Source organism: Bos indicus x Bos taurus, chromosome 21, assembly GCF_003369695.1.
Source record: "Bos indicus x Bos taurus breed Angus x Brahman F1 hybrid chromosome 21, Bos_hybrid_MaternalHap_v2.0, whole genome shotgun sequence".
NCBI classification, from domain to species: domain Eukaryota; kingdom Metazoa; phylum Chordata; class Mammalia; order Artiodactyla; family Bovidae; genus Bos; species Bos indicus x Bos taurus.
The window spans coordinates 66327974-66341500 of record NC_040096.1 but is presented as its reverse complement, the minus strand read 5'-3'; the positions used below and the strand labels follow the sequence as shown (position 1 = coordinate 66341500).

The window sequence follows — 13527 nt, the reverse complement described above, 5'->3', positions numbered from 1 at the left end:
TCCCGGGGGGACCCCCCAGCAGACCGGCGGGGATCGGAGGGGTAGGGGAGACGATTTTGCGGGTTTGAGGAGCGCGCGAGGGAGCAAGGAGGTGCTGGAAGTGGCTTAGGGAGGAGCCAGGTGTGCTGAAGCGCCCGCGGTGGGCGGGAGACCGGCCCAACCTGGTCCAAAGCCCCAGGGCCCTGCCTCGCTCCGTACTCCCCGCCTCCACACCGACGGTCGCCGGGAGAAGTTAGATGGGCGGCTGCAGGGTCAGCTGTCACAGCTTGCGTGCGCGCGCGCACGCGCGCGCGGCAGCAAGTGCGGGCCTCGCCGCCTACCGCCTCCCTAGGGACCCCGCCGGGCTCCACATCTCCGCTCTTCTCATCACCTTGGGTCCCCCACCCCGGGCCTGTGCGCATCCCGGGCATCGGCACAAACCCCCTTTCCTTCTTCATTCCCCTCCCGCACCCCCGCTGGCGGATGCTCTTTCTCTCCACCCTTCCCCCTAGGGTCACTATGGGGACGCGAGGGAGAGATTTGTGTTTAATTCTTGCCGCTATTCAGAGAGAAGAAAAAAATAAAGGAACCAAAGGCAACCCGAAAGCAATTTACTTCAAGCCTTTATTATTGTAGTGTAAAAGAAGTTTATATACAGGGAACGTTTCCAGCAAAACACTCACTAAATAGCCTTCACATCAGGCCCCCCCCCCCCACTTCCGGCCCCGCAGTCGGCAGCTCTGTCTGGGAGACCCCTCTTTCGGGGTTCCCAGGCTCTCCCTTCATTTTTCTTCTCCGGACTCCACCACTCGAACCCCGGGTCGCAGGAGCCCCGGCCCCTTCCCTCTGCCCGGGGCGCCGTGAACCCCGCCTCCTAAGCGGTCTTCCTTTGTCCCTAAGCAGTCCCCCAACCTCCCTCTCCCACCCCGTTGATGTGGTTTCCTCATGGAAACCCAGAGCACTTTCCCCTCTTGTCTTAGGTGCTGCTGCGAGCCTCCTGCAAATCAGAACCAGCTCGTGGTCGAGGCCAGTTAGAGACAGCTCTTCATCAGCAGTGGGGCTCGTGAGCACCCAAAATAAGGGGGGGAAATAACCCTGCCCACCCTTCCCCACCTCAAGCATCCTCCCCCAAGGCAGGAACAAGACATAGATACAAAAGCAGCAGGGTATCCCTTCCCCGCGCACGCGCGCGCGCGACAGGTGTGGGTGCCAGGCAACTAAGGCGAGCGGCTCGCGCTGCTGGAACCCAGCTGCGCCCAGGGCGCGCGGGCGCAGCCTAAGTCTCTTTGCGCCGGGCCAGCGCGCCTGCTTAAAGGCACGCTGGCTCTTCTCTTCTGGGGAGGGCGTGTGAGAGCTGTGGCAGGGGGCCTCTGCGAGCACAAGTCCAGGGGCACGCAGGCAAGGGCGGCGCTGCCTCCACTCTCAGAAGGGGATTTAGAGCAAGCCAAGCAAGTACAGGCGAGGGACAGTTGAAAGCAGAGTCTGGGGAGGTGGAAGGGAATCTTCAGGTGTTGGCTGAGAGGCAGACTCAGACTGCGATGCATGGCTCAGCTCAGCTGTGTCACTGGGCCCACGCCAAGCCTGTCTGGGAGTTGTTTGCACGTGGGCTTCGAAGGCTCGAAGGCATGGCCCGCCAAGTTCAGTCACGTGTCCATCGGTTGTTTACACTCGACGGGGCTGTGGGCCGTGCAGCTGCTCATCATAGCGCTCCAGCCAGGTGCGCACCTCGGAGACCTGGTAGCCGTCGGGGCCGCGGCCGCCCTGGTACATAATGGTGCCACTCTGGATGATGTAGAGGCGCTCGAAGTAGGCACCGTAGGCCGAGCTGCTGGAGTTGGTCATCGTGTCGAGCACGAGAGCGCATTCTGGAGCCCCTTGCTGCAGTACGCGCGCGGCGCTGACCCGGTCCTCCAGGCTTCGGTGCTGCGGGATGCTGTAGGGAGAGTCTGTGGTGACCCAGCCGTCGGAAGGGTGAGCTTCCTCGATGTAGATGATGAGGAAGTCGACGTCGCGCTGATACTTGGTGACCAGGCGCTGGAAGGCGCTCATGCGCGCCATGAACGGTGGTCAGGTGCAGCTGCCGAAGTTGAGCACCAGCGGACGGTTTCCTCGGGCGTAGTCGAGGATGTGCTGGTTCTGGAAGCCGTCGGGCAGGACCACCTCAGAGTTGGGCGCCGGCCCGCCTTCATGCGCCTGCTTGAAGAAATCCAACTTCTGGCCGTGCCAGACGGCCCTCAGCGACGCCAAGGTGCACAGGCGGTTGTCGTCGGACACGCAGACAGGCGGGTCGTCGGGGGGCACCTCCTCGCCATCGCTGTTGAGCTCCACTTCGATTTCCGGCTGACCCCGGCGTCGACGGCCCAGTAAATGCTTACGGATGCACAGGAAGTCTAGCAGCCAGAGCATGAAGGCCGTGCCCAGGAAGCGCGGGAAGAGCACGAGGCACGAGGCCGTCTGGGAGCAGAGCCTCAGGGAGTGAAGCAGCAGGGAGCGCAGCATGGTGGCGGCGCCCCCCAAAGTCCCCCTACCTTCCCCCACCACCCACCGCGGGGCAGCCTGGCGAGACATCTGGGCTTCGGCTGTTCGGAGAGCTCAATTTATAGCCGAGGCATCAATTGGCGGGAGACTCCACCTCCGGCCGGGGCCCGCCCCCTTGCAACTTGAGCCCGAAGGGATCACCCCGCGGCGCGGCCAGGGCCTTAGAAATCGCCGGCCGAGGGCGAGCACCAGCGGCTGGAAGGCGGGGCGGCCCGGCCCGGGGGCCGGAGGGGCGGGGCTGGGCCCCGAAGCCCGCTCGCCGGGACGGGCGATCAGGACCTCGGTGGCGGCGCGGGTCAGACAGCTGGACCAGGGACCCGGGAGTCCGCGGCGGAGGTCCTCCGGCTAGCGCAGGCACCAAGCTGGCCCCGATCCCGGCGTCCCAGCCCCGACCCGCGCGCGCCCCTCGCCGCGCACCTGAGCGGAGATCCCCGGCGGACAGCCGCGCCGCGCCGGAGCTCCGGTTCGCTTCCCGCGCGCCGCCGCCAACGCCGCCCCCGCCGCTGCTGCTCGTGCGGGGCCGCTGCCCAGGTGCCGCCGGAGCCTGGGTCGGCGGCCGCCGCTTCGCTGGCCCCGGCTCCTGCCCCGCCGGGGACGCTGGCCCGCAAGGAGGCAACTTTGGGCCCCCGCGGCTTGCCGCGTTCGCCCGCGGGCGCCGCTCGCCTCCCGGAGCCCGCCCGCCTCCCGCGCGCGCTCACACTCGCGCCTCGCACACGGCCGCCCCCCGCACCGCCCCGCCACGCACACCGCGCTCGGCGCCCCCCGCCGTCGCCCGAGGCTGCCGCGCGCCGCGCGGGTCACGCCCGCCCCGTCCCATCGCGCCCCGGCTCTGCGCCGCAGCTCTCGGGTCAGCGGCCTCCGGGTCCCGGCGGGGAGGTGCGGAGGGCAGGGCTAGCGGGAGGGTTGGCGACCGGCGCCAGAAACGCGGAGGCCCGGGGAAGGCAGCGCCGTCCTTGCGCCCTAGCCGAGCCGGGAGCGCTCTGGGCGCTGGGCGCGGCGGGCGCGGGGCGGCGGGCGCGGGGCGGCGGCGGCCCCGGGCGGCTCTCCCACTAGGGGTAGCTGTTGCCTGAACGCCGGAGCGCTCCCCTCTCGCCGCTTGCCTCGGCCGGCGCAGCCCCGGCCGCCGGGCGCACCCGTCCCGTGCGTCCCCGGACGTCGCTCTCTGCCCCGGGAACGTCGGGACTGGAGCGCCCGCGCTGAGCCACCTTCACCGACCCAGAGCGCTGCGGCTCGACTCACCACGGAGGCGCTGGGACGCGGGGAAGTGCGTACTCTCAACGGGGAATGTGTGTGGAGGCTTTTAGGGGTGCGGGGTAACTCCCCAACTCCATGGGGGCCCTGGTCGGCTCTGCCGCCGCGTCAGAGATCTGATGACTCGCTGCGCGCGGCGCGGGGTCGGCGACTTGGGGCGGCGGGGCGCAGAGTACCGTGACCTGGGGGGTCCCCGAAGCTGGTAGCCAGGTCGCCTCGCCTCGGGCCTCCTTGACCCCTGAGGCGAGGCCTGAACCGGGTCGAGAGCGATCTTGATGCCGGGGGAGTCCAGCCCGCCTGGGACGCTCTCGCGGTCGTGGGGACTCGTCTGGGGCGGCGGTGGCTGAGCCCGAGTCCGGCGCCGCCACCGCCGGCGTCCCGTGCGCTCGCTACCCGCCTGGGGACCGGCCGCCTAACTTCTTCCCGGGACGGACACAGCGCTCGCATCCCGGGCAGAGGTGGAAGCTCGCTGATCCGGATTCGGCGAGGGCACCGCTCTCGGCGGCGGCGGCGGCGAGGGAACAAGTCTCGGGGAGTCAACCTAGGGCACCGAGCCCCCACCCAGGACCCGGCGGGCCCCAGCGGGCGCGGAGAGAGATGCGCGTTTCAGGCAGAGGTCCTCTCCTCCGGTTTTCGCGACCCTGGCGGGACCCTCTGCCCTGCAAACTCCCACCTGGGACCGCGGCTCCGGCAGGTCAAGATCCCTAGTGGAAGGCAGGTCAGGGGCCTGAAGGTAGACCCTTTTCTCTTTCTCCCAGCCAGGCGATGCCCCTGCGGCCTGGGGCGGCGGCGTTGGGTGCTGCAGAGCCCGGGAACTTCCCACCCAGAGGAAAGGCCGCTTCATCCCGGACCCCGCTGTTCTCCGCGCCCCCGGCACTGCCCATCAGCACCGTGGGTAGGGGTCTTTAGGTGAGTTAGGGGGTTCTCCCTGATCCCAAAACCTGAATGGGGGGCGTCCCCCTTGCCTGCTCCCCCACCCCGCCGCAGAGCATCTCTGAGCTGGCAAATCGGTGGTTCCTTGACTTATCTTTTGCTGGGCCGGGGAGTCAGGGTCGTGGCTGGGGGGAGAAGAGAAGAGAAGCCTTCTACTTGGCTAGTCCCTGAAGGACGTTTTGGGGCCCTGAGTTTGCCCCCTCCTGCAGGGGTCATGGGAGTCCCAACTTTTGTTGGACAGACTCTCCAGCCCTGATTCCTTAATTTCTGGGAGGGGGCAGTCTCAGACCTGTGCCCTGTCCCCACCGCACGTACACAGGAGCCGGGTCGGAGCCATGGGGCTGTCCTCCCTACCCCCTTCCCACATTTAGTCTCGGAAGATCAAAAAGCCAACGCTGCCGCCCCAGGCACAGGGACGTCGCCTGGCTGGGAGGGCCTTTGGCGCTGCCTGGGGAGGTGGTAGTGGCAGTGGTGTGGGGAAGGAGTGGCCTGGAGCACAGGTGAGTCTGGTCCCTCCAGAGCCTCTGCGGGCAGCCCAGGGAGACCACCAACCCATAGGCCCTTGGGCCCCAGGGAGGCTCAGGTGAGCAGCGCTTGTCCTCCGGACTGTTGGCCGTTCTGGCGGATCTGCTTCTGTTCCTCGGGCCAGCCGGCTCCACCCCGCGTCTCTGGATTCCGGGACATCGGACATCTGGCTCCCACCACGCCTTGTGCAGGTGAGGACAGCCTGAGCTCCAAGTGGCCTCTGGGACGCAGGCCCCGTGCGGAGACTCTTGCTCCTCTGCCTCTGCCCGGTCCTCCCTCCCTCTCTTCCGTCTCCTAAACCCTTTTCCCTCCCAAGCAGCCCCTGCCCCCTTCCCCGCCTCCCCGGGCCGCTTTCTCCTAGCTGCCCACGTCTTGTCCTGACTTGCCCTCGCCCGAGGCCAAGTCTTACCTGGGACCCGGAAGAGCCGGGCCTCGGGCCCTGGGGGACCAGAGTCGGAGCCTGGGCTGTGCCCACGCCAGTGGGCTGGCCAGGCCGACTGCCTCCTTCCTGCCTGCCCTGCGGCAGCTCCAGCAGGGGGCGGGCCGGGGAAAGAAAGGGATGGACAAGTTGGCTTGGGTCTCCTGGGTATCCAGGAGCAACTTGGATGTGGGGAGGGGGTTGGACAGGTGGCTGGGACCCCCAGGCAGGGCAGGGAGGACGTCGCTGCTCCCCAGAAACCATGCTCCCCAGACTTTCCTCTCCGGCCCCTCCTCCACACTGCCCTGTGCGGGCAGTGGGAGAGGGGCCTCCCGGCCTGTGTCTACCCCCAGGTAACGAAGCTCCCAGCTGCCAGATAGATGGATGCTGAGACTCCCCGTGGGGTGTTCAGGGCCCCCCCTGCAGGAGGGCCCCCCTGGGGCTTCAGGGGGGGAGCAGGGGCAGCCCACACACCTGGCCAAGCGTGTTGAAGAGTGACAGGTGTGTCCTGGCCGTGAGCTTGTCCGGAGGCCTCAGCGCTCCGTCTCCCCAGCCCCCTCCCCGGGCCTCCTGGGGCCCTGGGGGAATCCCAGCTGCCTTCCTGCCTCTGAGCCTCCGTGCATACTGTTCCCTCTGCCTCCTCCCTCCCCTGGGACCCGCAGGCCTTCTCCTCGGCCTGCACCTCCCTCTGGGTCAGGCCTGCTCCACCCCCACCGTCTCCCTCCTCGTGGCCGAGGGCCGGGCACCTCTCACTACTGGTCTTGTGTCAGCTGCTGCCCAGACTCTGCCTCTCCCAGGCCGGCCCAGCCAGGATCCTCCGCAGTGACGAGCCTGCCCCCTGCGCCCCCGAGGAATCCAATAAATCTTTGTGAAACCAGCTACCCGAGTGCAGTGTGGACTTATTGGAAACATCTAATTTCCAAACATTTCATCCTGCCCTTCTGCACGCTGGCGGGCAGCCCTAAGCAAGGTAGGGCGTGTCCGCGGCCGGGCAGAGTGAGGTCTTCGAGGACCTGGGACCCGGGGGCACACAGTCCCTGGGAGATCCCCTTCGGGCAGAGCGTCTGGCGAACCCCCTCATCCCCCTGGCCGCTGACCTTCCTGGGAGTCCTCTCACGGGGACCCGAGAACCCCCATGGCGGGGCGGGGGGAGGGCTGTGCTCACCCTTTGCTTTTGCTTCAAAGACGCTTTTTTCTTTCTGACTCGACCTCTTCCGACTCGGCTCGGTTCGGCTCAACAGGGTGGATGCGCTGCTGGTGGGTGGCGGCTGCGGGCTCAGCGGCTTCCGGGCTTAGGGGTCTTAGAGGTGTCCTTGACCCAGCAGGTCTCTGTCCATCTTCACAGGACATGCTTCGGCTGGGCACCCTCCCGGGAGCTGCCGGCTGGGCTCTGGGGTGGTTGGCCGCCTGGGAGCCCAGCCAGGAGAGCTTGTTGGGGCCTTGGGGCCTGCATGGAGCTGGTGTTGGCAGCGTTCCTGAGCCGGGGGAGGTCTGGGGCTTCCGGCCAAAGAGAAGGGAAGGCCTGGAGGTGAAGCCCTGGCTACCTAGTGGGTAACCTGGGCGTGTCCCGCCCTCCCTCCGGCCTCATCATGTATTGCATGGGGACTGGGTGGCTGCTTTCCACGCCTTCCCTGTGCTACGCCTCCACGATCCCAGAAGATTCAAGGAGGGCTATAGGTCCTTACCTGGATGCTGCTCTGGGGCTGGGGTCTCAATACGCTCTGGGGCTGTCGAGAACCCCTGCTCGATGGAACTGCTCCTGGCCCGTCTTTCGCCTGCCCCTTCAGAGCCTCGTATGTGGGCCCAGTCCTACCTCTCAGACCCAGCCTGGCTCTGACTGGCTCCTGCCTTGAGCACAGACACAACTTAGCATTCTGCACGCCTCCTGGTGCCAGACCAGGCCCCTGCGGAGGGCGGGTGACTCCTTCCCCGAGGCCCATACGGGAGGCTGCCTGCGGGCGCGGCCTGCCTGGGGCTGGAGGGATGTTGGATGCTCGGTCATTCATATGAAAGGCAGACCCTGCTCTGAGGCCTCCAGCGGGCTGGAGAGCCAGCTTTGGGTCAGTCTGTCCTGTCCATCTCTTACTGTCTCTGGAAGAAGGTAGGGTACGATCAGCCAGCGGACTGGCACCCTAAATTGCTTTGCTTCTACGATTCTCTTTCCTTGACCGAGAGGTGCGCGTGATGCTGTGACCGCGTTGTATTTGCCCTGTTCTTTATGCCGGGCAGTGCCCACTCTACACGAGGGCACGTGTGGGTGTATCTGTTTATACCCAGCCTTGCTCTGAAGTGCACGTCAAGCCTCTTGCAGGAAGCCGTGGAATAGCAGGGGGCGCCACAGGGGAGAAGAAAAAGTGGAACCGTGAGGAAGGACCTATTCCTCACTGGGGACCCAGGGCCACCCCAGCAGCCTCCTCGTGGGCCACGGGCCCATTGCGCCTCCAACATCCTGGTAGTTAGACCTGATGCTGTGATTCCCAGTGTCCAGAAGATGAAATGACTGTCCAGCTGCCCGAGATGGGCAGCTGTGGGTGTGCCTGCACTGGACAACATCCCGGCATGACCGTCTCTGACCCAGTCAGCCTCCGTCTCTGAACCTGGGGTCACATCGGTGCAGATACCCAGGGTTGTGTATAGATTAAATGCCACTACGCTCATGGCTGCCAGCGTGTAGGAGCTCAGAGCAGAGAGGGACCCTCGCCTGGCGTTGCTGAGGCTGAGAGATGGCCAACAAAGCGGCGAGGGTCTCAGCTCTGCTGTCTGCTGAGGGTGCCCTCCTGAATTGCTTTGACCCCTTACCCCCACCCCCAAACCCTTGTCTAGCCTAGGCTCCCAGTGGGCTCACAGTACATCAGGCTCGGTGTCCACCCTTCAGGAGCCCCCGAGACTGGCCAGGCCCCTGGGAAAGGGCCCTGGTCCTCAGTGAGATCTTTTGGAGCTGGCAGGAGACAGGAAGGCGCAGGGAAAGGAGGGTCTATGCAGCTCTGGGTGTCCCAGCAGCCTCCGTGTGCCACTCTACTATGGTCGAGCTGTGTGATCCTGGGCAAGTCACTTGAATTCTCCGTGCCTCCATCTAGTCATCTGTAAAATGGGCAGATCATTCAACCCCACCATTTAAGGAGGTTGTTATTGTTGTTCAGTTGCTCAGTTGTGTCCAACTCTTTGCAACTCCATGGACTGCAGCACACCAGGATTTCCTGTTCTTCACTATCTCCCAGAGTTTGCTCAAACTCATGTCCATTGAGTCAGTGATGCCATCCAACCATCTCATCCTCTGTCGTCCCCTTCTCCTCCTGCCCTCAGTCTTTCCCAGCATCAGGGTCTTTTCCAATGAGTCAGTTCTTCACATCAGATGGCCAAAGTATTGGAGCTTCAGCTTCAGCACCAGATCTTCCAATGGATATTCAGTGTTTATTTCCTTTAGGATTGACTGGTTTGATCTCCTTGTTGTCCAAGGGACTCTCATGAGTCTTCTCCAACACCACAATTCAAAAGCATCAATTCTTTGGCACTCTGCCTTCTTTATGGTCCAACTCTCACATCTGTACATGACTACTGGAAAAACTATAGCTTTGACTATATGCAACTTTTATTACCCCATTTTATAGATGAGAAAACTGAGGCTCAGAGAAATGATTTGCCTAAAGACACAGAACTAGTGTCCGATTCCAGAACTCACCCTCACTAGTTAATGAGAGATGCTCAGTGGTTAGTGGGGTGACACTGGGGGCAGAATGGGGTGTGGGGAGGCTGGGAGAAGGGCTTGGGGGTAACCTGGCTTCTCAGAGGGATGGGAACTCCGGGGAAGGGGAGTCTGCCTCGTTCTTTGGGGACACACCGAGTTGGCGGTGTCTGCAGGTCTCAGGAGAAGATTCCCGCACTAGACTGGGATGGGGGGTGGCAGAGGGGTGGGCCTTGGCATTGTGGGCATAATAAAGCTTTACTTTTGGAATTTCACACTGTTGGGGAAAGATGGTTGCTGACAAGCCACGGTCTCGAAGCCAGCTAACCCTGCATCGAGAGAGCTGGGTGCTGGGATGCTGGCCCCTGGCCAGTGAAAACACTTCTCTAAGGACGGCGTCTCCAGGGCCCTCGGTGGTGGCAGGTGCGGGTGGCATAGCCGAGGCTGTCCCCGTAAGGACCGAGCCTTTCCATCCAACGGGTCACTTGACCTTTGGGATCTCTGGGATTTCACACACTTGATTCAAATCCTGGCTCCACTTCCTGTATGGCGCTGGGCACATTCCTGACCCTCTCTGAGCTCATCTGTGAACGAGGGTGTCAGTACCCTCTGCTTGGGGGTTGATGGAGAGCCCGGGAAGCGTGAATGAGGCGTGCCTGGCACACAGGGGCCGGACAAGCAGCGGCTGTGCAAATGTGGCTGCTTTTCCTTGGCTGGCGTCTGACGTATCTGATGGAGGGGGTTGGCGGCAGCTCAGCTCCGAGGGGGGTGAAGTCCACGGGCACCGTGGGGTCACAGGGCTCTGTGGGGTGGTGGTGGCGATGGCCATGCAGCTGGAGTGGACCGAGAGGGTCTTGCCTTGCTCCTGCTGATTGCCCACCCAGGAGGCCCACTCTGCCGCCTCCTTCTCCAGCTGCAGAAGCTAGTCTCCTCCTCTGGGGCTTGGCACAGCCGCCCTTTCTCCTTATACCCCCCAAATACAGAGAGCTCCGTTCCCCCGTGTCTCCCTCGATGACCAGGGACTCCCTGCAGGCACACGGACTGACTTAGCGGTCTGCCTGGCCAGCGCATGGTGGGGTGGAGCCCCAGAGAGCTTCTGGACTTGAGCCCACTCCCGGGGTGAACTCAAGTAAGTCCCTGGGCCTCTCTGAGCCCCGGTGACTTGAGGGGGGTCTGCTAGCGCATCTCAGAGCAGATGGCGCTCCTGGTGAGTTAGGCTCTGTCAGCCCCTCACTGCCGCCCGGCGCCTGGTAACAAACAGGCACACAGCAGCGAGCAGGGTTCCTCACCTCCTGTGGGCGGCTTGGGGTGCCTTCCTGATCTTGGCAGGCTCCCTGGCGTGCCTGGGTGTCCACCAGTCTCAGCTGACCCAGGGATGCTCTGGTGTCAGAGCAGACTCGGCTGTCTGGGATGCTCTGCTCCACGGGCCCCTCCTGCTCTGGTGGGTGCGCCTGGCTGGGTCCCGCGGGGATGGCAGAGGCACAGAAAGGAAGCGGTCTTGACGCGTGGCTCGTTTTTAGCCCCTGCTTGTTCTGTGCCTGCTCCCGTCCCGTCAGCTCAGAGAGGGCACCCCGTCAGCTCAGAGAGGGCACCCCGTCAGGGGCGGGCGTGCCGAGCTCCTGGGGAAACTCGGGGCACCGGGAGTGTGACGGACTGTCTCCTACCAGGATGGAGCCTCAGACTGCAGCTGGTTGAACCCTCAGCCCAGCCCTCCTGGCACCTGGCCCAAGGTTTAGCCGGACCCAAGCGGGACCAGACCCAGCCTGACTCTGAAGTGTGATGTCGAGGGAAGATGCATTTCTGTAGGGTCTCAGATCCACCCCCTGCCCTTCCACTGCAGCAGTTGCATGAGGCTGGAGGGCTGGTCAGCAGCCTTCTCGGAGGACCCGTTTCCTGTGGTCTGAATGGCCCCAAGGGCTCACCGATGAACCTGGCGAGTCCCTGGGGTATCCCTGTTTCTTGCTTGGACACTGACCTTGTTGCATGACCTGGGGTCCATTCCCGCTCTCATGGGCCTCCTGTTCTCATCTCTTCGGTGAGGATGAGCTCCGTGTTTTGTAAAGGAACTTCCATCTAGGGCTGGGGGCAGGGGGTCTCAGGGAGAGAGACAGTAGGGGTGAGGGAGTGCCATTGAGAGACAGGGACCGAGAGAGAGACAGGGAGCCTGGGGGGCAGGCCTCGCCTCTGCCTCTGATATTTGTCTCTGTGACTCTGACAACCCAGGGAAGCAGGGCAAAGTATGGCCCCTGCTTCAGAGGGCCCCCCAACCCCGTCCCCACACTCCCGTCTGCCCAAGGACCTGCCCAGCAGGCCAGCTGATAGGCAAATGGTGGGGTTGTCAGTGTCACGGAAGGGGTCATTAATACACATCCTTGTACCCATCACCCCCACCAAGGGGTATGCAGAAGCTTCTCAAAAGAGGCAAGGCAGAAGGGAGGTTGGAGGTGAGGCTGGGGTCCTTCAGAATTAGGGGCCATACCTTGCCTCCCTTCCCTGCCTGGGGGTGCTTCCTGGTAGGGCAGGGGGCTTTATCCAGGACAGGAGCCTGTTACTGCGAAGCAGTTCAACACGCCGAGGGTACAGTTGTCCAGGAGGACTGTGCAAAGTCTGTTCTATTTCCGAGGAGCAGAGTACCCACTGCCTTGGCTGCTCCATCTGTACACAGGACAGGGATGCGCGGATGCTGGGGAACTTTCATCAAGTCCCTACTGTGCGCCAGGCCCGAAGCCAAGTGTGTTTTCACGTGTTAGTCCTGGGGTGGGAACCTCTGTGCTCAGCCGTGGTGAGGAGGTGGCAGGGAGGGGGGAGTCCCGCCAATGCTGTGCAGGGTGGCGTGTCCATTCATTCGTTCATTCATTCATTCATTCAGCACCTGCAGCGCTCAGCTGTTCTGAGGACCACCCCAGCCCTGCCTTGGAGGGCCTCCGGTCTGTGGGTGGGAGCTGGAATTCCAGGTCGGTTTGGAGGTTGGCCCAGGGCTGGCTGGAAGTCTCAACAAGCCTGGGTAAACCTGGTCCTTACCCTGTGGCCAGCAGGCCAAGACGCAGAGGCTGACAGAGGAAGAGAGCCCAACCCAGAGGGACCTGGCTTCCTCCAGCCCTCCCGGGACCCGCAGTGAAACGGCTCTGCTGGAGTTTCAGGGTGACTTGCTTGGGGATATAAGGGCTATGGTGGGGCTGGCTGTGGGCTGGACGGGGACAGGCAGAATCATCATGTGACTCACCTGTGGGGAGACTCCCCTGGTGGGGGTGGGGGGTCCTTGAACATCCTCTCCCTGAAGTCCCTTGGTGTCCCTGGCCAAGGCTGCTTCCTGTCCTGAAGGCTTAGAACTGAGGCTGAGATCTCCCGGGTGTGTGGGCCCCAGGGCTAGGCCGTGGACAGCCTGGTCTTGCCAGGACCCTTCCGGGCTTCAGTCTGGGTGGCCCACGAGTCCACGACTTGGGATGTGCATTCTTGGAGCTCAAGGAACTTCTCCCCAAGACCCCAGGCCTACCACCAGAGTGGGTGCTCGGCATACAAGGCCTCCACCAGACAGAAGGAGCCCCCGGGGAGGGCCTGGGAGCCCTGGGGAGGGGATGGGTCAGCTGCAGGAAGGTGTGGTCAGAGCTGCCTGCGGAGACAAGGGTGGGGAAGGCGAGGCCAGATCCTCGTTCTGGAGCAGATGTTGAAAGCGGAGGCATGGCAAGCCTTGGGCGGGTGTGGTCAGTGTGCTGGGGCAGAGGGCCACGCCCTCCCCCCTCCCCTTCTGCAGTCTCCCCTTCTATCGCCTCCACTCCTGCGCCCTCTTCCTCTCCCCACCTCGCTCAGCCAGCAACCCCCTGTGCCCATGACCCTGGGGGCTGGCTCCGTGGGTCAGCGGATGCTCACAGCCCTTTAGAGCGAGCACTTCTGTGACCTCCACAGGCCCCACTGGCAGACGATGATAAGATCCACCCTCCCCAGATGAGGCTCCCGCCCCGAGCCGGGCAGGTGGGCTCAGGAGCCACCCTGCTCTCGGGACCAGAAGGGCTGCAGCCCCAGCTGGGGGGTAGCAGCTGAGCGTCTCCAGAAGTCAGGGTGCAGGTGTGGGCGTGTCCAGGGCAGCCCCGCTGCCCACTGTCCCAGGATGGATAGGTCACCTCCCCAGACCCCTTGCAGGGCACCCCCCGACCCTGGCTGGGGTCAGGCCCTCCTGATGGACTGCCCTCCCCGGCTGGTGGTG

At 63.9% G+C, this 13527-nt stretch overlaps 2 protein-coding genes across 2 annotated transcripts; one reads left to right on the top strand and one right to left on the bottom strand.

Annotated features, from left to right (window-relative positions):
• Positions 1-584: 584 nt before the first annotated feature.
• DIO3 (iodothyronine deiodinase 3) lies at positions 585-3166 on the bottom strand. The gene has a single exon (XM_027521707.1). The coding sequence runs from the start codon at positions 2545-2547 to the stop codon at positions 1642-1644; it is 906 nt and encodes a 301-aa protein (XP_027377508.1). The 5' UTR covers positions 2548-3166; the 3' UTR covers positions 585-1641.
• A 349-nt stretch (positions 3167-3515) lies between these two features.
• LOC113879831 lies at positions 3516-6523 on the top strand. Its single transcript, XM_027521645.1, has 5 exons — positions 3516-3781; positions 4207-4384; positions 4527-4677; positions 5221-5417; positions 6307-6523. Exons 2-5 carry the CDS (start codon positions 4366-4368, stop codon positions 6468-6470), a joined length of 531 nt encoding a protein of 176 aa, XP_027377446.1. The 5' UTR covers positions 3516-3781; positions 4207-4365; the 3' UTR covers positions 6471-6523.
• The last annotated feature ends 7004 nt before the right edge of the window (positions 6524-13527 follow it).